General features: G+C 40.1%; 1 protein-coding gene across 2 annotated transcripts; it reads right to left on the reverse strand.

The window, feature by feature from the left end:
* On the reverse strand, positions 1–25336 carry SCG5 (secretogranin V). 2 transcript variants are annotated; one of them, XM_010221370.2, is made up of 5 exons: positions 25092–25336; positions 12424–12573; positions 9328–9440; positions 4206–4259; positions 1–557 (listed from the first exon to the last, which is right to left on the reverse strand). In XM_010221370.2, exons 1-5 carry the CDS (start codon positions 25303–25305, stop codon positions 462–464), a joined length of 627 nt encoding a protein of 208 aa, XP_010219672.1. In that variant the 5' UTR covers positions 25306–25336; the 3' UTR covers positions 1–461. The 2 variants fall into 2 exon arrangements, with proteins under 2 accessions (XP_010219672.1, XP_088385403.1); XM_088529277.1 differs by lacking the exons at positions 1–557; positions 4206–4259 and adding an exon at positions 6502–6548.
* Between the last annotated feature and the right edge of the window lie 1198 nt (positions 25337–26534).

Raw genomic sequence — 26534 nt, forward strand, 5'->3', positions numbered from 1 at the left:
AGCCAAAATTCTCTGGGTAAAATAAATACTTCGCCTTTGCTAAGTAACAATATTTGTGAACAAAACATAAAACTATAATTTTCATGTGTCAAACATAGTAAAATTTAAGATTAAATGTTGGAGTCGGACTGGGCATTTTTTACATCTCCTTATTTACAAGCTGCTCATTAAGACCATTTACCTCACATTAGCTATTAAAATGACTAATATTTTTAAAGTTTGCTCCGTGACTAAAATAAAAACAACAGAACAGTCCTTTTACCATAACTTAACAAAAAGCAGAACCGTATTTTCGTTATCTAGGAGAACATACTGTTATAAATACAGCTGTTTTTCATCTACAATTATACAAATAATAAACATGCTGCCATTCACAAGGATTTTAATAGATGATTATATATAAGCAATATTACGATCTAGCTGAAGATGGCATGAGTTTTCATCACTCATTTTTATTGTACTTATTCAGGACCCTTGTCTTCATCTGAAAAATGTGGCACAGACTTTTTTGCTACAACATTATCCAGTCGCTGTCCTTGGAGATACGGGTTCACATTCTGGAAAATATTAAAAAAATAAAGTAAGTATGTGCTTGTGTGTGTGTGTATGTATTTGTATATGTACGTATATGTGTATGCATTTATATGTATGTGTGTATAAATGTGTATGCGTGTATATATTATATATATATATATGCATGTCTACACAGACACACGTGTTCAGGGAGATCAATAGAAGGCAGCTAGGAATAGTGGGTATATATTTCTTATCCATCAAATTTTTATGGTCTGAAAATGAGTAATTGCTCCCAGCGAGTAAATCTAAAAAATCAGTCAATGCTTTGTTTTCCAGTAAGTATTTTGTGCAAGAATTTCATCCATATCATTAAAAAGAGAAACTGCTACCTAGCCCGCAGGGGGGATAATTAAAGGGGACTGTGCAACATATGGGACAAAATACAGACTTAGACACTGTCTTTTTGCTCTACTCCCCCCTTCCACTAATTCTTGCCACAGGACAGAACTTGTTAGAAATGTACAGGTAAGCCTCATTTCAAATCATGAGCCTCTGGAGGACCTTGTGCTGGGAATAAATTGGGATACTATGACACCGGTTTTCACTGAAGTCTCTTCTTCAGCCCATCTCCTCAGCAGGGACCCCCTCCTCACTGCCCTTCTTGACGCAGAGATAAAAACTCTTCTGGCACAGAAACGCAGCCAAGCAAGATTTTGGCATAGGAAACGGCCCTCGCCACTGCCAGAAGAAGGGAATGCTGAAAGGAAAATCCCTGGAGAGGGTTTAACTTCTCTTTCACCATGTAAGCAGCACGACGCGAGAGTGAAGATGAACAGATCCTGTCCTAAGCTGGTTCAGAGAACGCGGTAATGTAGAAAGCCTCTGCTTGAATTTTATCTTTACCAATGAAATAAAATGTATGCATTGCATTTGTACCTATGAAGCAGATTAATGGAGCCTTAAAATTAACTTAAATACTATTTATGCCCACTTTCAGGTCTCTTCCAGTGTCACTGTAAACAGAATTCAAGCACTCTGTTTCTAGTTCATGGATATGGAGAGAAAGGATAGCGTGCTGGGTTCCTATGCCAGTAAAAATTGTGTGTCTCTGTAAGGACAAGCTCTGGAGGATGTGCTTTTTCCAGTATCTTCTGATTCTTGTCAGGCTGACAATATCTTAGAAACTACTTTTCATGAAGTATTTCTGTACTTATTTCACCAAAACTTGGAGTTCAAAATTAGGCAAAAAAAAAAATCTAAAAACATGGATTAAAGTATTTATTTTGAAATATCCTCCCAAAATTGTCAAATCTCTGGAAAAGAGATAAAGAGATTTGGGATTTGTCTTTATGTGAGCATAAGACTTTTTTTCCCCGTATTTATTGAAGTTATCATTAATACTTAATCAAAGTGTAGAGTGGTCCTCCTTCCTTTGCAGCATTACTGATTACTTGCTTGATACAAGTGAAAACAACAACAACAAAGTTAAGAGCCAGAAATGAATATGGAAAATCCTTGAAAATAACACCAACACTAATTTGATCCTTAAAATTAGGGTGTGTTAAAAATAAGACACATGTAAATGATTTATTTATGTTTGTTTAAAGAAGTTCTGTTTAATGTTAATTTAGTGAAATTCAGCCATTGGCTTAACTTCTAGGAATTATTTGAAGATTCTTAGGAAGATTAATTGGTCTTTTTCTGAAAGGGTACTTGCTTGGTACTTTTTGAAATAAAGTAAAACAGAACGAGAAAACATAAAAAATTTCAAACCTTTCTCTTTACTGACAAAAGAGAACATAAAATGTAATGCAAAAATTTTGGCTAATTCAAATCCTATACAGCTGTGCTGAATTCAGAGCAATGTGGTTCACAAGCACCTTTGTGCACAGCTTCAGAGATCACAGCAACGTGGCTCTGTTCAGTCAGAACCACCCTCGTTCCACTCACGCTGCTCTTTTAGGTCTGGGGTAGGACACTGGTCATGCCTGGAAACTGAAAATAGGCAGAAGCACTTCAGCTGAGTAAGAGGTCACTGGGGGCTTCCTTGTCTTCCACAGGAAAAGTTGCAAAAAAAACCAAACCGAAACAAACAAACAAAAACCACAGTAGCACATGATAAATATACACCTCTGCGTTTTATAAACTGCATGTGTATGTTCAGTATAGATGTGTATGTGTTTAGACGGATGCACATACACAGAATAAGTAGTTTTGTCTCCATTACGGCTGCACTACAGCACTGCGGACACCACGGTTCCTCTGTGTGGACAACTCCTGCATGGACAATTTCTCCAAGGGCAAGCTGGAAAATGCAATTTGCGGCCGGGTGATGTCCTCGGCAAGAAGCCTGCTTGTCTGGGAGGACCACGGAGCTGGGTCGGGGCGGGAATCGTATGGGCTGGAAAACTACAGTCTGTTGTCAACAACTCGAGATTAGCTTTTTAGCTGATGGAGGACTGTGAATTGCTCGTTGCTCTATTAGTAATCATTGCAGTATTACTCTCAAAACAGTATTTTAAGAAATGAATCCGCCGTTAAAAGACATGCCTCTGCATAAGAAGAATAAATATTCCACATAACTATTCCCAGAGTGGATTCTGCTTACTTTACAGAGTGAAAACAAGGTGTCATTGCCACTTTTTCCTTTGCCATTAACAAACTTGAAAAGCAAATCAAGCAGGAGTCAGATCCTAAGCACACTCATGTAATAATCCTCAAGCTAGGTCATTAACTTTTGATTACAAAATGTTTATTACTGATGATATGTGATTCAGTAAGAAATCAACTCATCTTCTCACTTTCTGGCAAAGACTAAGTTTGAAAGTTTTTTAAAAAATCATCTTACGCTTTAGTTATTCCAAAACGAATCTACTCCATTTACAATATAAACCCTGCTGTCAAGTTTTACAAAGTTCATTTTGGCAGAGCTACACTTTAAAATGTAAAGCTCTGTTTTCTTCTTGCAAAAAAAAATATACCAGCAGCAAAGCTAAAGACTTTTTCTCTGCCTGAATGTGACTTTTTAAGAGAAGAAAGGCTTAGAGTACTGAAAAAGAGAACGCAAGTAGTGAGATGCAAAATTTCTCTGCAGGACGTGGATGGCTCTCCCTCCTTGTGTTGGGGCTGGCAGAATGAGACCCCGTTCATCTTTGTCAGTCAAACTGCTGGGACGCGGTGACACAACTTGCACGGTAAATGTAAGCAGATTGTTTCAGGCAATCAAGTTGCATCTGTGACGGGCAGTCATTTACACCTAAATAGCTACTGCCATGCGTGGGTAATTAATTTAACCTATATTTTGAACGGGAATTTTAAAATGCAGTTTAAAAGAAATTTAAATAATTTAAAATGTTTTTATGCAAACTGTTTTGCATAAAACAAAGGTTAAAAATAATACAAAGTACTTTTTTTTTTGAATTAAAGATTTGCATTCAAATGCATCTTCTTAAGGCACAGCAGCAGGCTATTTAGAGAAACACATCCTATGCTCAGGACTGCCACGGAGCCTGTTGTGGTAGTTTGTCACAGAGATTCCCCAGCTTTAAGCATTATCTAAGTTACCATGCAGACACCTTAGACTAGGCGTTGTCTAAGTTATCATGCAGATTGTTCATTTCAGAAATACAATTTAAACTTTGCTGCCGCTCTGTCATCTATAGGGCTAGTAAAAGTATTTCGATAGTTACCCTCTTTCTTCTTTTTGGACTCCCATTAATCTTCTCAAAGAGTAAATTCTTGCTCTGGAGGAAAAAAAAAAAAGGTTGCCATCCAATTACTTTTTTTAAAAAAAAAAAAAAAACAGCATAAATGTTAGATATTTAGATATTAGTATATGAACATTCAGAAGCAAGCTTAGATGGGGAATGTAGATGTAAAGTTAAGAGGAAGATGAAGCACAAATAGACATTTGGATACTGCTGTAAATATTGTGCAGTTCTTCGGGACCAGCTAGTGACACCAAGCAGGGAAAGCTCAGCAGCTTTTCCTCAGGGCACCAGCCTTCCAAGCACGTGCTGGTATAACAATATAAACAGGAGGTTCCATGTGCAAAACACACCTACTTATTTAAAAACAAAACAAAAAAAGTTCAGCGAGAGTGAGCGTGACAGAGTCCTGTCTCTGGCATGTCATCATGTCATCACATTCGAGGTGACACCAGTACAAGAGCAAAAGTATTTCCCTTTACAGGCGATTTTCTAATTCCTGTTAAACTGCAATCAGTGCCATTCCTACTGTTTTGTTGTCTTTGCTTATTTCATTCCAAATATCAACACTTTCCAGTGCAAAGATCTGCTGAAATCAGCTCAGCGACAACCCTTTCTTTGTTTAAGTAGTGCCCTCAATAAAGTTTCTCAAAACCATTTGGTCTATAACATTTTTAATAGAGTGAACCTTTTAAAAACTGCCAAAAACATCTTGGCAGAAAGGAAAGTTATGATGATGAGGGAAAAAAAAAAAAACCCTCTGACCATAGTTTATATAAGTGCATCCACATATTGTTATATTTCATACAAGTAGTGAATTCTAATAAAGTCTGGAATAACACACACATGCTCAACACATTTTGTTTCAATTGTGTATTATGAAGAAAAACAAAACCAAACCCTAACCTGAAAATGGAAGGAGAGAAGAACTACATGTATAAAAGCAGAACACTGTATAAACAGGGCCATTAATTCTGCTATAAACAACTGACTTAACGTTGATCATATAAATAGAAAGTGTAATTCTAGTGAGAGACAAATTCACCAAACATTTCTACCCTCTGCGCAGCCCCGATATGAGAAAAAACAAACATTTTCAAGTGTTAAAATGAAATCTGCCAAAATTGTCTGTTTTGTACTCCTCGTGTACATTAAACCCCAAATTCACAAGGCCTATTTCTTGTCTAACCTCAGTTATTTTATCTCAGCTGTGCCAAAAAGGAACAGAGATGAAGTTGGCCAAGGGAGACATTCTTGCCTAGTCATTTATGCAAACTCACGTAGGGAAAACTTAACATCAAAAAAAAAACACAAAAAAACCCCCACTGATTTGTAAATTATTCTCTGTAGGAAACAAAGTGCACTGATGTCCCTCTTCATAAGCTAGTTGACCTTACACTTTTCATTGCAAGGGAATATATTTTTTTCCTTGAAACAAAAGGAATGCCATGACTACTGCAGCTACATTCCTATCTCTCACAAAAATTCCTTCCAATTGAACTGTTCCTGCTCAGGAAAATCATATTTTGCTTAGTCCGCTTGCAAATGTTTCAAGACCATAACTACTATTATATGTATAGCATTACATGTAGAGCAAAGCCCATGAGAGCACAGCCCATGAGCTAAGCGCGTGCTGGCGTGATGACGGCGAGCGTGAGGATGTGAAGCCACCATGTAATGGCCTGACAACACCAGCTGCTTAACTTGCTTGAGAGCGCTGACCATTTCTCATCTCACACCTAAGAAATGGGGCACCGCATTTCTCAAGATGAAAATAAAACTCATCTGGAGACATGCTGCACTTCCAAAGGGGAAATCTTGATTGAGAAGGAATGTAAAGGCGGAGGCATGTCAACTCTAAGCCCTCCCAGGACTGCAGGCACCGCTGTGGCCTTGCTCCTGGAGCTTCCCTCGCACCCTGCCTAGGTACCCGGATCAGGTGCTACAGGTTGGAATCTGAGCTGAGGAACAACTGAAATAAGATGCTTGTAACCAACTAATTAGTGCCAGAAAATCTTTCACAGATCATTAGTATTGATCTAAGTCAACAATAATTAGCAGCTCTGCATTTGCACAGTTATTGAGTAAAACTGGTAAGAAAATTGCATTTGCAAGAACTCACACCTTGAGGAGGGCTATTTCTTGTCCCTAAAGCTGCCAATTTATAGCCTACCACTAATACCAAGCATGACAATTTTGATTACACCAAGAATTTGATTACAGTAGACCAAGTAATCTGTATTTGCTGTTGGAAGTTAAAAAGGGGTGTTTTACTTACCATAACCCTGCCTAGTAATCTTCATCGCCATCCATATATTTACAAATCTGAGTTGGCAAAGAAAGGCGCACTTAAGATTACTCTCAGTAATGGAAACTGGAAAAAAGCAGTCTGTGAGTGACTTTCAAGCTTTCATTAAAATCGAGAAACAAGAGGTGGTAACTCCCTTAACAAGGGGTTCAATTTTGCGGCATATTTAATCCCTACTTTCCATTTACCTTCCTTTGTACTGCCCTGGCTCCTTCCTGTAGAGCTTATAAACAAAGCCAGCATTATTTCCATCCTGAGAGTGAAATGTTATTCATTGCTACAGTAAAAAGAAGTGTTGTTGAAAGACATCATCGCCGTTTAATTTCTTTTTTGTACTGATAGTCATAATCGGAAAACCTGTCTCAACTTCCCTCCCAGTTGAGAGTGCGGTGAAACCCACTACAGAGCCTGCTCTCAGATGCCCACAGGTGAGCATGTTGAGATATGTTGATATATGTGAAGGTCTATCAAAGGCAGAGGAGGAAAAAAGAGAATTTTTTTTACCTCAATACACATTTATCATTATGATATCTTCAAATGCATTACCAATTATTTATATATAATACCTAGCATCTACATCCAATCATAGATAATCATGGGCCTCAAAAATTGCTTTGCAAAATTGGTTTGCAGTGCAATTAAGGGGTGGTTCCTTTTGCCCAGGGATAACATACAGGTCCCATAGCTCTGCAGGCGAGACGTTAAATCACTAAAACAAGCAAACGAAATATCTGTTCCTTTCCTGTGATTCAAAAACAAGCAAGTCTTTCGTTAACTTGCTAACGTAACTTGGCGTGTGCGGGTCAGTGAGATGCTCCGGCTGGGAGGGCTCTGGACCACAGTGACAGTCTTAGGCCTTCCACAGGGCCCATGATTTTGTGGAACTGTATATATCATATATCAATGCAATATTTACATTCCCTTTGGGCATCTGGTCTGAGATTTCTCTGCCAAAGCAGGAGCACAGAGGTTTCTTTGGGGGGCTATGTGGATACACATAGTGATCCACCATGCAGCTTACAATCTGCTGAGCTTTTCATTTATGACCCATCTAACATAGATGCCAGTAAGTGACTTAAAACTAGAAGATCTTATCTGCTGTATCTCTTTATCGCCCTTTCATAAAGTCTCAGTTAGCTAATTTTTAGTGAGTTCTTCTGCTCTTATTTTTCCAGAGAGGGAAAAATAATAAAAACATCTATAAAAGCAGATATCATTATATTTCCTGATCTTTTTAATGCACAGCAATATACAGCGAGGAGGCAATTGGGGCAATACTCCTGGATCTCGTCAGAACATTTGATCATGTACATTACCAGCTGTTTCATCTCTAATTAGAAAGATCTGGACTTGGCTACGCTGTAGCTAGATATGATTACTGTATGGGACCTAGCAGTCTGTTTCAATCCATGTGTGCGTAGTTTTTTCCCCTGAATTAGTAGTGATGGATGTAGAAATGAAATAAAGGCCAGTATTCACTAATGATTACCTGCCATTTGTTAATATATATGTTGTTGATGACAACGCAGTTATGTACCCTGATTCTGAAATACTGCAAAAGGCCAAAGATTTGCAGAAGTATTTTTATAGTCTTCAGCATGGCATTATGAAAATAAATTACTTATGAATAATAAGAAAGCTAACAGCATTATCTGGCATAAATAATAAAGTTCACCATCTGGTGTTTTTAAAATGAAAACCTTTGATGGTAATTACTTAGAATGCAACAAGAGTTTCCAAAATTTGGATTTTGGCATGATTCTCTCTAGAAATTTAGCACTCACATAAGTAATTAAGGCTATAAATCTTATACTGGTTTGATTATAAATGATGAATCATTGTCTCATGATTACAGCAGGAAAAGAGCCTGCCAAACATGTTCATTTACCAATATATGCTTATGGAACACTGGGTTAGAGTAATGTTAAGTAAAGTGTTATAACAATGTATAATGAGATTTCATGATTTGTTCTAGAAGCATAAATTATGACCATTGTTATTGTTTTTCTGGCGCCTGAAGATGGATTTGGGATTGGACATTTAACTGATGTAATCTAAGATTAAGCTCTTTTTGGAGCCTCTAGCCTGCAGAAATAGCCCTCCTGGAGTCATATAAGTCCTTGCATGCATAGAGCAAGGGTTTTGCCCTTAGTGTAGCTGGCTGTGTTTATTATATGCAATGTACAAAAGGGGTTTCTGATAACAATATAATAAATTGATTCCACCATAATATATCAGTGTTCTGCTTTCATGAAAGCAAGAGGGAAGAGAAGGACAAGAGACAAGGCTGGACCGCAGGGATGAGCATTGCCCGATAGGTTCTGCCCCTGCTCCAGGGCAAGCATCCATCACTCATGCTTCCTACCAACCCCTGCTTGTTTGCAACAGGCTCCAGAATAGCCTCAGTGAGCACTCCCTGGCCACAGGGAATCCCTATGAGTTTTCCAGGCCTAGACTTTTTAAAGCCATGTTCACTGTTACATGTCCACTGTAGTTCGACTTGTAGATTGTTGCATTTACCAAGCACATACATAGTTACCGTGCTTTAAGACAGGTAATAAAACAAGGATTTCCATTTGCTTGTAATGGGCTTTTAATCGATTGTTTTCCACTTTTCTGAACCTTTTTTTCCAATATTTTTAAGGGCAAGGTCATCTTTTTAAACAGTTTCCCTTAGGATGATAACTTTTCCAGCAATGAATACAGTCTATTGCTTGTGGCTTCTTTCTGTCTCATGCAGCAGAAAATACCCAATATGACATGCAGCAAAATAAGGAAGAATTATGTACTACTCACCCACTTGCCCATGTTGGGATAGTCGTGCTCTGGATCAAAAAGGTGTTGGTGCAGCTGGTATTCTCTGCTGAACTCTGCTGTGTCTGGGGTGTTTTCAAGGCACCCATCGGCAACTGTAAAAGTGTGTTAGAAAATATTGAATGCCTACTGACTTTAAAAACATGCAATGAATGTGCTCATGTTTAGGGTCAACATTCTTAAAAGCTGTTGCACAAAACATGTAAAGAAAGAGATGACGAGATGACTGGAAAATATAAAGTTTTTATTCTTTTGGAAGGAGTTTTTCAGGACACACTTAAATATCTAAAAAAAAAAAAAAACACCTAAATGAGGGTTCAAAACTAAACACATTTATTTTCCAAATCCTCCCACCCTCCACCCCATTTTCTTAAAATCAGTGATTGAAACTAATTTTAGGTAGAACTGCATGTTATTCTTATTCAGGGAGGTCCTATTTTTATTTTTAAATGCCCACAGGAAGTGCTGGAAATTGTTTAAGCAATACTTTTGAAGCTCATGCTACAATGACTCTGTGAGCAAAGGCAGAATTTCCTTTACTAAGCAGCTATTCATGGAGCTCCATTGCTGGTTTGCTACTTTGTTCAAAACGGCTGCAAATCATTTACGCATCAGAGTTCCCATAAAAGCGCAAAGCGGCCCAAGTTTTGTGCTGAAGACACTTCTGAAGATTGGCAAATGATCCGGGGCATCCAGGAACAGCCTTTAATCACAGCAGATGGCTCCACAGATGGTGCCAGGCCGGACGCAACGCCCTGTTTAAAATGTGCTTATGGACTTTCCACCAAAATGAAGCGATCTTTGCCTTAAGTAAAGATCCAGAAACACTAGCCCAGAGTAGGGCTTTGGACGGGATCTGCCCCTGGCCTTCCCTTGCCTTTGCCAGCACTGCGCTCCTGCGGCCTCGGGACCTTCTCGGACTTGCCCCAAGGGATCCTCCCAGGCAGGAGCTGACGCTGGGCATGGAGCAATGGGGTCTGCCAGAAGACAGACACTCCAGAAGCTACCTGTGGGCCTTCCTTTCTGTCCTTGTGTGACCACCACAGAGAAAAAAAAAAAAGATTTGCAGATGGATTATTTTTTCTGTGAAATGGAGGAGGAGATAATAACAGTTTAAATTAAATATGAATTGAAGTCAGTGTCCTGGGAAGGCTAGCATCCTGGAAAGCATCCAGTAGATTATGCTTTCTCTCTTTTCTCCTTAGGAGAAGAAAAAAATTGCCAGTAGGAAACAGGGAAAAACTAACCCTACTGACTAACTCAGGACCTGTTAAGAGTTTAACTAGCAGCACTAGAAAAATATTTCTGTCTCTCTGGGGACAGGGCCATCTCAAACCGAGAAGCAGGTGACAAGAGAGAGGTAGCAGACCATGTTGCAGCCTCCGTGCCATTTGCCAGCAAGCACAAAGACGAGCTGGCCATGTGTGTGTCCTCTGTGAATGCTAGTCAAAAGTCTCCGAGCTCCAGTGCTCGAGGCATGAGTATTCCCGCTGTGGAATGTGCGTATGCAGACAGGGACTGGAAAAATTGTTTTCCATTAAGCAAATCCACAGACCTGATTGAGGAAGGCCTCTGGTAATTTGTATGCATAATACAGTTTTAACAGTCACCACTTGAATTTCCATTTATGGCTCTGAAAAACATTTTACTCTAATCCTAGTAGATACTATCTCCACTCACAGCGTACCTATGACAGAGCCTCTTATCTGACTAGGCAGCACTTTCCCAAGAACTCATTCCGTGTTAATATCTGACTGTATTGTTTTAGCTAACAACTTTTATTTCACCTAAAAAAAAAAAAGAAAGGATTTTTAGAGTCATTTCTCTGGATACCAGGGTTTTATTTTAGGCATCTAATCACTAACCGAAGCCTGATGGGCAAGCACACAAGACAGAAAGTCTGTGTATCTGCCTGTGTGTGTAAGGAAACATAAAACCATCATTCGTAACCTGTCAGACAATAGCTATATGGAGCAAAAAGGAAACTTAGGTATTATTTCAAAAGAGACACAATCACCATCACCAAAGGGGCTGTAATAGAAAACAGTAGTGAGGGCTTTCAGATTTTTTTCTGCAATTTTGAATGAAAAGTCAAAATACTGCCTGCAAAACTTTTCATGAGAAATACTTATTTTCTGATTACTTCCAAGCTAACTAGAACATTTTAAACTGAGAATATGGACACCTGCTTTGCATTTTCCAAATAACACAAATGAAGACTAAGCAGAAAAGACTTTGAAAAGATCTCTTGGTCCACCAGCGCAAACTGAAAGAAAATGGAGCGCTCATTCCCAGTTCCAGCTCCCATGGCAGCCAATGGGTGTTTTACTACTGCTCTCAGTACTGGAAATCATTCCTTGGCTCCGTGAATAGGAAAAAGATCAGTTCCCCCAGGATACGCTTCTATCATGCACATGTAGTGCTACATCAAAGATCCCTGGGCACCAGCCACACGCGTGGTTAGCTTGGAGTAGGTATATACCAAGGGATGTGCTGAGTGACCCAGGTGCAAGACCACTCCGATCCTCAGCGGCTGCGTTACCACTTTCAGAGCAACTCGCTTGTAACAACTTAGACTATGTCCACGTAGTTCTCCATTTCTTGGCGTAGACATACCCTCAGTGAGCTATAAAGCCATGTGGATAGGAGCCAAGGTATCTTAAATATTGACTCATGGTCTGGGTTGGAGATCAGGGCAGACAGTTTCATTCCTCTGGCACAATGAAAGTCTCTAAAAAAAGGGTAAATCTCAGAACGATAACTTTTTACAGGGGCCAGCCAAAAAAAGCGCTCCCTCCAGAAAAAGACACTGTCATAAATCTCACCATCCTCTACTTGAAAATTAAGATGATTTCTTTGACCTCGCCTTCTCTAGCAGTCATACATCAACACAAAAGTTGCATATAATTACAAAAAAAAAGTAATCTACAATCCCTGATTGTTCACAATTCTGCTCCTCGGGTGGAGAATGAATGAGCACATCCACGACCGATAACCAGGTTTCACTCTGCTCAGTACAGCACTGAAAGACTCAGCTGTGTGATGAGCAGGGATGTAGGAAGATCATAGCAGAATTACCTGTTTTCCCAATGGGGCAGGGATTTGGAGGGTCAGGATATCCTTGATCGTCACTGAAATCCTTTGGTATATTGTCTCCTGTCAGCTCAGCCACAATATTTGGGATATTGCCATAAGGACCCAAGTGCTGGAGACCTTCATGTGCACCACCTAGCAAAGAAAATTTATACAGATAAACTTTAAATCTTTTAAAAAGACTAAGTACTTTAGTTTCTTCAATAAAGTTTTCTTGATTAGACTTAGATATAAAAAAAAAATGTAATTATTTTGTAGAGGTTAGATTCCAAAAACCTCTTTCCAGATACATAATCCTGTGACCTAAAACTAACGGCTAACTCACTTAGCTAATGCAAACAAAACTATAAGACAAACACAGCCACTTACTATTAATCTTACCGTGTTATTTTTTACCCTTAACTATATAAGTTATGGGTAAGAAAAATGAAAGAAAAATAAAATTTCATTATCAGAGACAATAATGGTAATGTATTTTGGTAAAGCATTTACTGCACAATCATCTGCAACTGTATTTCTGTTCACTTTAACAAGTAAACACCTGAACAAGATATGGCAAGACAGTACCATTTCAAAAAAGCAAAAAGTTAACCACGTAATAAAATCAAAATACAAATTCTAGGCTCTACACAGTATTATTTCTTTTTATTATTATTATTAATATTTATAGAAATGTCTTATTGATATCAATAATGTATTAATAACATTAATAAATTAATCTATGTGAAAGCATCCAAGAATTATAGCAAATTTGGTTGTTCACAGCTAGAAGAAATATTTTTGGATCAAACAGCTTCTTAAATGCAAACCTGAGTTTCCTGCAGTAATGGTGAAAAACTGATTAACAGCCACAGAATCACAGAACGGTTGTGGTTGGAAGGGGCGTCTAGAGATCATCTAGTCCATAGAGTTACTGGAAAGCTTGCACACGCACACCTACACTTTAGTCACGGTGTGAAACATCACATTCAGGAGCTTTTGGCACTTTTAGATTGCTTCTAGCCCTGGGCTGTGATATTAGCATGACATTCGCAGAGGACAGAGAGCAGCTCTCCTTCCTTCCTCCACACATCTCGGCTTGGGCTCCCTGCCTTTGCCAAGCACAGGCTTCCAGGAAGCATTTGAGAACCAAGCACAGCCCATTTTCTTTATATTTCTTTCTACAAATATTTATGTGCTCCAGATCTTTTTTGCGTGCATTACTGGCCAAATGCATCTAAATGCTAAAGCCCAGCTGTTTGAGGAGTTTTCTAAGTACTATTTTACAGTATTCTTTTGAATTTAAGACAAATAAAAACTTAGTTTCAAATTCAAGTTTTTTCCCCTGCCATTAAACAAACACTCCTACCACAGCAACAGCTAGTATAGTTATTGAGTACCAAGAAGGCTGTGTGACAGTAGAACAACTTTTTTAAAACCCTATATAATGAGGGATAACAAAATAGATTCAACACAGAAATTCCAGTAACAAGGAATAAGAGGGAAAAGAATTTAAATGACGGAAAAATGTGAGTTAAAGAGTGAATACAGACACAACCATCTGGATATATAGCATGATTGTTGTAGTGTCACCAAATAGTCTCCAAATTTTCATAGATCCAAGCGATCAAAATAAAGCTTCTGAACATGAAAGCTGCTGCAGAAGAATCCTTCAAGTCCTCCTGTCCAGACTTATAAATAAATACTGCTACCATAACCAGTATGTTTGATGTGGCTAGGCATCACGAGCTAATAAAATCACTTTCAAAAATTGCTAACATAAGGTAGTCTTAACAAATTATATACCCATTTCTACATTCAGAAGTGGCAGTTGAGTCAAATTGACTAGATTTTGCAAACAACTGGGAGTTGACGTTACAGGACCAGAGGCAAGTCTATAAGCACATATATTCCGATTTTATTTATGTGACAGGCTAAAGTAAACTAAAATGCTGATTTTTCCTCCTGAAATACAAACTTCTTATTCTGTAGTGCAATGTTTGAGGAAAGTTCTACAGATCTGTAAGAAACACAAAAGAAATAAAGAAATCTTACAAAAGCTTTGCAGATGTGTTTTCCCTTGTGTTGCAAGGTTTTCCCTTGTAGCTGACCATGAGTCTTTGGACTGAAACTGGAATACCACTATATACACTATTAACGTTATTATATGTTTACAGACTACAGTCAACAGAGACATGATGCTTGTAAGAACAGCACAGAGTCACAAAATCACTACAGCAATGAGATTAAAAAGAGCTGTCTTATGATACCTAATGTAGAGCATAAAATATCTCTCCTGCACAGAGCTCCTGCATATGAAGTTTGATTGCATATTTGTACATAAAAGCATGAGGTTACGATTCTGCTGTAAACTACAGAACCACAAAATCAATATGTGCTTGAATATCCCACATTCAAGGCGGTTCACTGTGGGACAATCCGTCAGATACAAGCGTATCTACGCTCGGACTTGGTGCAGACCTCTTGGCACCAAAGCTCCATCCATAAAGAAAACAGAGTTACTTAGAAGGCTCCAGTGTGCTATATATACATGTAAGTTTAAACTGACTGCCAAGAATTCCCTTGACTGAGTACAAAACAATCTTTTTATATTAATATAAAGGATCATTTCCTTTAGGGATAAATGTTCAGGATTGTTTCAGGGTTTTTCCTTTCTTTCCATAAGAACTTGGGACAACAGCACCTGCTCTGCTGCCATATTTTTGCACACTTGAATGATTTAATAGTGTTAGAAAAGCTTGTTCCTTATAAACTGTGATAAATAGTTGCACTCTGTAAAGACTGCAGTAGTAAAAATAAAACGCTCTGACTATACCAAATAGGGGTATTATGTGCAGTATGTCACAAACTGCATTAGTTTTGGTGTTGTAATGTTACTGATCTGAAAAAAAAAAAAAAAAAAAAAAAACAGATTAGGATTATGTATACCGCAGGTACCAACTCAAAATACTGTGATACACTATAATGTAAAAGACATGAGATAGGTCTCTAGAACCAGGACCAAACCTTGAAGGAACAAACAGAGAAAGAGCAAGAGGGACTAAATACTGGGGAACCTTCCCTTGCTTCCCATAGAAAAGAAGCGTCAGAGATGCCATCATTACATCACTTGAAACCGGGTTAGACAAAACCCCTCAGTCCTTTCCTGAGAAGGGATGGGACACACAAATTCACATTTTCCCCATCTCAGCTTGCAGTAGCACAAACTACCTGTGCACAGGAGCAGAAAGCTCAGCTCCCTTCCCTGCGCAGGGCACTGGTGTGAGCACCCGCTTGCTTCACTGCCCCCCGCAGAGCGAAGCACTACTGGCTTAGGTCATTTAGACTGAAGCCTGTATTTCACACTTAAGCTTTAGATTTCATCTAAGCTGCTGTATATATGCAGGCATCTTCTGGCCCTGGGCTCAGTGAGGTGACAAGTAAGGAAATGCCCTGCTGAAGAAGAAATCTCCATGTGGGGAAACTCTTCTAGTGGCTATTTTGGCTGCTTGAATTTCACTAGCAAAGGGTCATTTGCTGCCTGAAAAGCTCTACGACAGTGTAGCCAAGACTGGTCTCCAAGATCTGCAAGGTATATCAGCTCTCTGCTGCAAGCCAGTTCGTGAAATGGAAAGAGATCATAATCTGAGATGCAAATCCATCTTCACTACCTTGCAAAATGTTTTGTTAATTTAAACTATTAGTCCTTATCACTGGAAAAAAATCATCATAACAATTTTGAGTGTGTCATCTCTGCTACAGGGAGCACGTTTTTCCTTTCGCTGTGACAGCTTTCCATGCAATCCTGGGTTAAGTATTTCTGTCACCAGTTATCCTGAGCTATCTGCCTTTCCTGTGTTGTTATTGCATTCAAATGTGATGCCTCATCCCTAGCCAAAGGCTCATTTGCCATTATGCTTCCTAGGGCTCTTGCATCTTTATATGGCACCACATCCATTATACTCCTTCCTCTATTTAATTAGTTGCAAGATTCCCCGCCATACAATCTAATTAATTCAATTTGTCCTCAAAATCTGGACTGCAAAAAACATAAATAATACATTTTCAATACCCTTTATTCAATACCCTCACTATAAGCCTTGTAGTATCAATACCATTTTTCATCCCTGCATCTTTAGATACCTTCATCCTACAGACTCGACTCTTCTCTGTTGCCAAGATTGACTCGGGTGAGGAAGTGAGAAATGCAAAAATGGAAAATGAAAATGCATGCAAGAAATGAAAAATTCTCAGGTTCCCTCTGTTCCACAGAAGCTGCTGAATATGTGAATAAGGAAGGGAGGATTCATTTGCTGGAGAAAAAGCACAGGAGAACCAAGAATGGAAAAATGCAAAACATAGGCATCTTCCTTTCTTATTTTATTGCCGGCCTGGGGAAGCGCAGGCAAACAACTCTCCCTGATTCTGGGGTCAGTTGCTATCTTCTAGTGGCATAAACTTTCTTAAAATTATGAAGATTAATTCTCCTTTTGTTTTCAGAGGGAAACAAATCTTTTCAGTGTGTTTTTTAAAAATTTGAGCACCCATATGACATAATTACTGATCTCTTTCTCTGTGAATGATTCAATTTTTACCTCATACTTTAACTGCTAAAAGTACAAATACTTAGGATGTGGAATGCTTTTAACTGCGAAAAGCTTAAGACCAAAGCAACGCCCATGCCTCTCACATAAAGAATTTATAATAGGAACTTACCTGCCATTATTATTTATTATTCAAACTGCATTCACACTAGAGAAAACAGCAGCACACTTGCTGACCGAGCACAAAAGCAACCTCTTATGTCTCCCTCAGTTGAGCGGTGCTAATTTAATGTAGTCTAATAATTTCCCCTCGGTCTGAGCAGAAAGCTTTCCCACCTTGCTTAGAGATAAGGGCTGCCTTTTACAAACAAGGCGCAGGCTGCAGGATGCAGCAGTAGCTGCCCTGACCCCGGCTACGAGGCAGGAGCAGAGCCAAGGAGAAGCACACGCAGCAAACAGCGCCCAGCCCCAGGGCAACCAAAGGCCGTCTGTGACCTACTGCAGCCCACAGAGGCAAATACACGAACGGCAGAACTTTAATCACTGGCATTGGCCAATCCAAGCGATCCATCAATACCATCAACCTTAGAAAAAGCACTTCCTTCATGCCTGTGATATGAAGCATGGGCGCACCGGAGTTGCCCAAAAGAGGTCCCATATTTTCCATACATGGTCTTGCTCTATTTCATGAAGTGTATCACTTTAATTCTTTTTTTTCATGACATTGCTCAAAGCCTGGTTCTTCAACACATTTAAAAGCTTTGCACGTGTGTCTTACAAGTGCCACCAGTGTAGATTTTCTTGTTTCCCAAAGGATGACACCCTGAGCATTTGCCATGTGAGACCACACGGGCCCCAAGTCTCTGCTTCGGTGAGCTGGGACAACCTCACAGCTCTAGAAACAGCAGCTTTCCTACCCAAAACTTCCACTGCCACGGCCCGAATCACAACGAGGGTTCCCTTGCATGAATTAACTTGTAGGCACAGGACAGGGTAAGATGAAGAGTCCTGTAGCATAAGCTGAGGCCAAAGGCTGCTCTTTGGCACTGCAGCCAGCGCTAACCTGATGTGCTGAAGAGTCCCAAGGAAAAGATGCAAGCCTGGTCCTCCCCTCTGCTCGGCAGTGGGGCACACTCTTCTCCTCCCAAACCTCCAAAGCAGCAGCAAGGGCACCGCTGAAAGCCCTTGCCATGGGAAGCATGAGGGGAAGAGCTCTGGAAGCCCCCGGAGTGTGCAAGAGACCCTGTCTGCTGCACACTACACCACGGGCAAGAGAGGCAAGGAACGTTTCTTTGTCTAGGCTTTTACAATATCATTTCATTCAAGCAAATAAAAGAAAGAAAATCTTTTAAAAAAATTTAAAAGAATTAAAAAGATTTTAAAATCTTTTTAAATCAAGCAAGTAGATTTAAAATTCGGACAGAAGTAGAGGAAATTAACATGATTTAAACGATTTTAGTTACGAAAAGGTAAAAAAAAATCCTGCTAAAAGTGCTTACAACTTGTCCTATTCATATGAGAGAGAAGCAAAGAAAAATTCTTAGAAAACAAGAGTACCTCATAATTTGCTCGGTCTTCACTATTTTGAAATAGTTATGGATCACACTTCATTGCTCGATAAAATTTTACAATTTCATATTAAGTTTCTCTATATGATCTACTAGCACTGTAAGTACTATAAAATAACGCAGCAGCTATCATATTGCATCTCCTCAGATTTCTTACCTCTCTCATCAGTTTATTTCCCTCTCCTATCACATAGAGAAAAATAATTTGGGATTTGAAAGTGTATCTAATTAATTGATCCCTTTTAGCTACACAGCTAATTCCACATAAAAGCTCATAGTCCCAACTCCCTCAGCCAGAGCTGCACTAAAATAAGCAGAATACAGGGAGAAACAGGGATGAACAAACTTCTGCTGCATCCCCTGGTCAGCACCCCAGTTTTGAAGGCTGGTCTCCCTCTGCACAGTTGGCCCAAGGAGGCACCTGCGCAGCCTGTACAGGGCTGGGTGTTCAAAGACACGGCCATCCCCTAAATTCAGCAGGGCTGGCAGAGTCCCCAGCCATAACATCCACCACCGCTGCTGCTACATCTCACTGCAGCTTCCTGAGAAGAGCGTCGACCACTGTGAGATAACATGAAGCCACCTCCAGCCACAGAGCCACACAAGCAGCCTCTGCGTTCCTTCGACTCAGAGCTTTAATACACAGCAAATAAACTCCCACAGGCTCGTTATTCTCCTGCATGCAGAGGGGTTACAGACAAAATCTATTACACATGTGATTTCTCCACCAAGCTCTGCCATATCACCCACTCTGATGAAGAAAAATTCACCGTGAGCCGCCACCACTCATGCTGTTTGCTTCCTAACTTTTAAACTCAGGAATTAGCATTGTAAATTGCCTCATAATCTTACAACATCCATCAGCAGGTGACACTCCAATTCTGGTTACACTAGACATCGCAATTCGGAGAAAAAAAAAAGAAAAAAGGAAAAAAAAAAGAAAAAAGAAAGAAAGAAAGAAAATGGTAGGCATTTTTAGTAAGGTCTATAAAAATCCAGATGTCTACCACATCAATGTATTAAAATATGTAGTCCTTCTCTTTTTTCGTTACATGTTTCAGATCTGTGATGGCTACACTAAATTTGGAAGTTATATTTGCTGGTCTTCTCCAGTAATTTGGAGGAAAAAAAAAAAAAAAGGCAACAATGTAGAGACTAGTAGAGTGATGTCGAGGGTTGATTCTCTTCACTAAATGTCAGGCCCCTAACAAACTCTTTGATTGAAGTCATACGTGCCTCAGCAAAAGCAGCCCCGCTGCGGACCTAACTCCAGCTGTGCCAGGACTTTCTCTGCGGACCAGATACAACGATCCGAATGCCCCACGACGCTGCCACCTCTCCGTGCCCACCTGCCTGCCAAGCGGCCCCGGAGCGGCTGCGGCAGGTCCCCCCCCGGGCTGGGGGTCATGGCCATGCCAGCATCCTCTTCCCACGGCGGCGGCACCCTGCCACCACCGCCTTCCCCGTCACGCGCCGCAGGGATAACTTCTCGCCACGCCAGCACCCAGGGGTGCAAGGGCAGCGTCCACCTGCCCCAAGCGCGAGGGGCGCCGAGGTCCCTTCTGCACCTTTCGGGCGCGGAGGCTGCGCTGGCCCCGCAGGGACGGGAGCAGCGCCCGGGGGTCGCTCCGGCGGACACGCAGCAAGGCCGGTCGGCGCTGTCCCCCGCGCGCCCCTCACTAGGAACGCGCAAGCAGCACCGTTAGCAAACGGGCGTTATTAACGCACCCGAGTAATCCGCGTGTGCTTTTCAAAAAGCAGGTTTTGCACAACATGCTACTTGTCTGTTATCAAAAGTAATTAACTGCCAGCTGCTAGTGAAAAACATTAACGCAATTTTCCAGACTCCCGCGTTGCAGGTGAGTTATAAACTACAACTCCCTTCTTCTAAAGTGCGAGCAGGTATCTGCTTCCCTCCAAACCAAACCAAACCCCTTCCTTTGGGCAGCAGCAGCAGCCCCTGCGGGAGGGCCAACCTTGAACAAGGCATCATTTTCTCTCATTTCTACAAATGATCTGGTCAGGCTTTAAAGGACATAATTTAATGTTTCCATTCAGGTTGGTAGCGCTAAGGCTTTCTGAAGACTGAAAGCTTTACACTCTCTGGGCTGTCACGCCAGCACCTACATCAACCACAGCTTCATTTGAAACATGCTAAAACAAACAAACAAACAAAAAAACATAAAAAAAACCCAATCAAGCAGATCAGGCCAAAAAACCCTGAGATAATTTTTGGTGCAGTGAGTTATAATGGAGACAAAAATGCTTTCCCAAAGGAAGCCCGAGGAGACAATGTTTTCAAAATTAAAACGAGACTTTTTACCACCAAGAAGTAAGGACTTTAAATGGCCCGAGCTGAGCTGCTGCTGCCTCCATGTGTCTAAAGTGAGATTCTACTGCTCTCCTCTGCATGGTGCAATGGAAGCTCAGAACGCAAGCGACTGCACAAATTTAACACCTGTAAATCACAGTATTTGCGTGCAAAAAGAAACATGTGGCTCCCTTCTTCATAAACACCTTGCCAGGCCAAAAAAAACAACTTCTATGTCTTTGCAGGCATTGGTCCATTTAACAACTATGCTACGTTTTTCATAAAGGATAATAAATTATTTTATTGCATTTTGTTCTCTCTTAACAGATTCAACCACGTTATTCTCAATGGGATGCTTGAATATAGCACAACAGTACTTGCACAGTGTTTTAGTAATAAATAAAATCATTAATTACAGAAACTCCGTTACCCCTAGAAAACTCATTATTCTGCTTTTTGGTGACTTTGTTTGTTTGTTTTTTTGATCACATAGGATGAGCTCAGTGTCTGCTGTGCTAACACACAACGCACCATCTGCTGGCTGCAGTGCACAAGACCCTATTCCTATTTTACCGGTTGCCCTGATGTAACACACAGGTAAATTGACAAATGCAAAGGGAAGGAAATGAAAGTAGAAATAGAAAGTAGAAATTTAAAGGTTGTAACATAAGCAGATGCAGTGCTTCTGCTTTTAATGAGCAAGCTACACATTTTTTTTTGCTTGACAGCATCAAGAACGAAGCTGTCTGGTTATTCAGGAAAGAGAACACGTTGGGTAAACGTGTTTCTTTGGGAGTGTCCAGCTTTCAGCTGCATTTGGTAACCAGCAGGTTTGTGCGCTCAGCAGACCATTGCCTGGACAGCCCTAAACATTTTTGGAGAGAAAAAAAGAAAATAAAAAAGACCTTATGGAGGTTGTTGCAATACATTCAGACTGGTTGTTAGTGTTTTCTAAGCCAAAATGTGATGATTATTATTTCAAAAAATGAAGATAGCAGAGGTGGAAAAAGGATGTAATTAGGAAATCTGCTTGTGAACTAACAGCAATAGTATTTTTGTTACGTGCAAAATTACGATTTTATTCAGCTGGGAAAAGTTTGTTATAATAATCATGCAGAAATCTGCAAACATTTCATTACAATAAAGCAGCTAGTATAAACATGACAATATTATGTCAGCTTTTTTATATATATATATAAAATCCAAAGCTCCAGAACTTTTTTTTTTCTTGGCAGCACCACTAAAGTTATTCTGGATGAAATCTTGACCTTCTCAAAATTCAGTGGCACTGCTGGAATCCTGGCTCTGGCGAGGTTGGTGGCACCCACACTACCCACAGCACTCCAGATCCACAGGAAATCTATTTGGACAACTTCTGACCATCCAAAAATGGTAAGAAAAACAGTCTATTCAATACATCTTTTTCTATAGAAAAATACTAAATTGGTCAAGTGTCTTATTCTGAGATACAACATCTGGTCAAAATGGGAGGCAAATGCATGCCAGAACAGTTGGTGATGAGGAGCAGGCCAAGCACATGAACCAGGTTTGAAGCATTTATACTGGCTGCAAACTATGTTCTGGAAAATGGGTGGAAACCAACACTACTGGCAGCTCAAAATTTCTCATAAATCTGAGATTTTCATACCCAAGTTCACACTCCACTACTTCTAGGAAAAACAAAAAACAAAACAAAAACAAACAACCAACACAACCCAGGGAAGACAGAGCCTCAAGGACATAGTTAGCAATAAACACTTTGCTAATAAGAAAAAAACACTATTTTGCTTCAGTTGGTTTCAAGCATTGCCTTCCACCCAAACTGAACAGAAAAATAGAATATTAGTTACAAGCCCTCTCTCTGCCAATCCATAGAAAATGATACCGTGCTATGGACACAGGCTTCCTGGAAAAAAAAAAAAAAAAGATTAGCGGGCAGACTGCAGGCGGAACAGTCAAAAATGCAATTTTTTAGGCAAGTACCTGTGCGCGTAAGTCTAATATATAGAAACCTCTCATAAAAGCAGACTATTTTCAATAATGTTTTGCTGTGTTTTTTCATCAGTCAATCAATTTTCATCAATCCAAAAGCACTAACACTTACTACAAGCAGAACTTGCATACTTTCCTCAAATTTAGCAAACATAACAAAGAGACAGTAAGTCAAAGCAACAAGTGTTACATACTTGTCAGTATATAATATATTGGCATATAATAATCAATATACTGAATTCTGAAGTCTTTTACAATGTAAATAGTTAAAATTGCTGGTGGAAAAATGCAACGCTGATTTTCTTGAATTAGCTAGACTGTAATTCATGGTCTATACTTAAAAATGAACTAATGCAGCAAAACTTAGTGAATTATATGTTTGTTTTTAAATTGTATTAGTAAGTATTATGTATGCTGACAAGAAACCAAATTAAGTTTGGGACTGTAAACAAAGCGGCTGCAAACAACACTTTCAAAACCATTCGGAATTTATTTTTGTGATGTTAAGTTTCTAACCCGATATTTTAACAGATATCTGCATGTAGGCATATATACATGTCACCACTGAAACCAAGGGAAGAGCAAGTGATCTTTATCTGAAAAACCTAGAAGACTTTGCAAGAAGAAATGTCTGACATGAAGATTTGCATGTCTATTTTAAAACTGTCTGATATCGTCCATCTCAGAAGGTTTCACTTTTGTAGAGATTTCTCAATAAGCTTTTAAATAACTATTGTACACTTAAAGTCATCCGTAGCTCATCAAGAGATGAATGTTAAATGTAATTCATAAACTTAAATTACTACCTTTCAGTTTTAATATGTTATACGCAACAAAGAGATATCTATATGTGAGCACTCTATTAAAAAAGAAAGAAACCAAAGGTGAGCCCATTCTATTTTTGTGTTAAATTGCATGGCTGACTGGAAACTAGTATTATTCTAGTTCAGAAGCACCAGAATAGTTTCAAGATTTAAGAGAAGAAATTCTTAATCTGTTTTTGTTATCACTGTAATTAAAAAGTAATGGCAAACAGCTGAGATTATATATATTTTTTGTTAGAGATCCAGATTTCCTCATCCTTTCATTAAAGGCTTACATGCAATTTCTCTGCTTTCAAAAAGATATAAAAACTCAGGAATTAGAAACCTGTTATTCCTTATTCTTGTAGGATTAACAAAAATAAGTATGGAGAAAAGAGGGAGAAGGCGAGTAAGACTACTCACCTCTGCCAGTCTGTGCTAATTTCACTCTATGTACACAATCTTAAACAGGCAAGAAAAGATACAGACCAATTTTTTTTTTCTCTTTAAGCTTAATCACTGCCATTTAAGGTTGCACAATAACAATGTATCTAAGAACGTTTCCTTAGAAAATATACAAGCTTGGGTCCGCAATTATCTTATAGAAATGCATATTCAGTTTTGTTCCTCTCCTAAAGCTGCCTTTAAGGCTTTTTTTTTTCCCCCCCTTTTTGACTCTGACATTCTTTAGCTCCAAATGCAGACAAAGTGAAGAACAAGGACTCATCACAAACTTTGAAGACTTGGTACGCTATATGAGACTGTCGTACTGTGAGAAAGAAAAGGGCTGGAATTTCCTGCCATTTTTGATGTTTGCACATTAAATAATACATTCAGTATTATGTATATTCAACCACTTACTAAAATCTTAAAATAAAAGGTAGTACATTGGTATTTAAATAACATTGCACCCATTGGCTTCCCACTGTGTGCAGCCCTACGTCTCTGATCCTTTCCCACAGTGAGCTGCAGTGTCCTGGGATATATAGGAAGGGCCCCCTGCATAATTCCCTCTCCTCTTGCACAAGAGCACCCTTTGAGTTCTTCTATCCCACAAATATTTCCAAAAATCCATGGATTGCCTGTATTTGTTTTATACCAAAGAAGAGGTAAGCAGAAGGTCCACTGCATGCTGCAGCATACTGCATATATACATAACATAGGAGAAAGATTTTGTACAATGCCATTTAGAGACACTTCTGGGACAACATGACTTTTACCCAGAACCATTTTTTCCAAATGTCACCTCTTCTTGTGCCAGAATCATTATTTAAAGGCAATTAAGGAAGAGTTGAGGATTTTAAAAGAAGCAGCAGGCAAAAATAGGGTGAAGAACCCTGTAACTTTCAGACCAGGATATTTGCACACACATACACAACAACTATATGCAGGCTAAGCATTACCAAAGGACTAAACACTGATACATTCAGTATAATCCAAAGTTCAAGTCAACTACCTTCAATGCTCTGCGGACCCACCAGGTTCATAGCCTGGTGTGCTGGATACTCCACTCGGGGTCTGGCAATGCCCAGCTGCTCCATAACTCCATGGAGGAGCCTCTGGATATCTCCTTCGGAAACCCTATCAGGGCTCCGAGGGCTGTGACTAAAAGCTGAAGCCAATCCAAGCAACAGCAGAAATGCCAGGTTGCAAAGCAAAGGAGTTGCCATTCTCGTCACCTGCAAAGAAGAAAAGAATTGGGTTATAGTAGCAAAGGCTCTGGAAGTAGCTTGGCTGGTCTTGCTGTGATAAAACACCCCAGAGCTCCTGGGGTCTGCAGGAAAAGTGCAGGGTGGGAGAGATCGAAGCGGGGAAGCTCTTGCTTTCAAAAAGACAGGGGAGCAGGGGGAGGTTACCGAGAGCCCTTTGGGTGATTCACGTTTGCTTGCAGCACCCATTAACCAGCCCCTGCAAACAAAATGGATCCGCTGCCTCACTTAATGAAACACATCTCCCTCCACCTCATTTAACATATTATTTTAGACAGGTCTGTGTTGAACGCAGGGAACTCTTTGGATGGAAGCTATTTTCCAAGCTATGTTCCTGCACTTAGAAATGAAGTACCAGAAACTGCTAAAGAAGATGCATGATATGTTTATTTCTCCCTTAGGATGTTATGTGCCATTCAGGCATCATCCTCCCCACCTGCAGGAACTAGGTTTCGTGTGCTCCCCTTGAAAACCTTTCACTAAATGGTTGCTCTGTGTACTTAAAGCGGACACAAAATCTGACAACCATTTTTTTTTTCTATTTTTTACAAGGCTTAATTTTAATTGGGATGATCCTTCCTGACAGCTTGTTTTCCCTTAATGCCATAGGATAATACATACATACATCTATTTCTCCCCCCACCTCCTCTCCAAACAAACACCAAACAAACCCCCATCCCCTCCATTTTCTTGCTCACACAGCATGCGCATCCCCCTTCTTTGCCGGGGCCAGCCATTTAGGGATGCTCCACCACAAGCACCACCTCGCAGGAGGCACCCCTAAACACTCAGGGCAAAACCATAAGGAAAAAAAAATCCTCTTAAAGACAAGGCTTAGTCCCCATCGCTTACGCCATGCATCCCTGCCTTCTCCTCCTCCGCAGGAGACACATACCTGTGCTTGGGCTGAACCAACCATCTTTGGGGCTTAGAGAGAGAAAACAATGTGTATTTTTTTTTTCCTCTCTCCCTTTTTAACCCAGTATCAGTCAATATAAACAAGCAGGACGGCGGCTGCCTGCGCGCCCCAGCCCGCACCTGCCCACGGCACCGCCGAAAGCCGCGATTTACCCCCCAGGCCCCCGAGCGGCTCCCGTCCGCCCGCACTCACCTCCCGCTGCCCGCACGGCCCCGTCCGCGCCCGCGCAGCCGCCGTGCGCAGCCGCCGCGCCCCCCGCCCCAGCCGCGGC

The sequence above is a fragment of the Tinamus guttatus genome, unplaced genomic scaffold (genome assembly GCF_059628265.1).
Source record: "Tinamus guttatus ecotype Peru unplaced genomic scaffold, ASM5962826v1 Tinamus_guttatus_pri_ptg000327l, whole genome shotgun sequence".
NCBI lineage: Eukaryota > Metazoa > Chordata > Aves > Tinamiformes > Tinamidae > Tinamus > Tinamus guttatus.

Excerpts from the sequence above, each read along its gene's own strand:
- SCG5 (XM_010221370.2), bottom strand. The coding sequence starts at position 25,305 with ATGGCAACTCCTTTGCTTTGCAACCTGGCATTTCTGCTGTTGCTTGGA. Across the intron at positions 4,260-9,327 it reads ATCCCAACATGGGCAAGTGG|AGCAAGAATTTACTCTTTGA; the intron begins GTGAGTAGTACA and ends TTTTTCCTCCAG. Across the intron at positions 558-4,205 it reads GTCCAAAAAGAAGAAAGAGG|AATGTGAACCCGTATCTCCA; the intron begins GTAACTATCGAA and ends AATATTTTCCAG.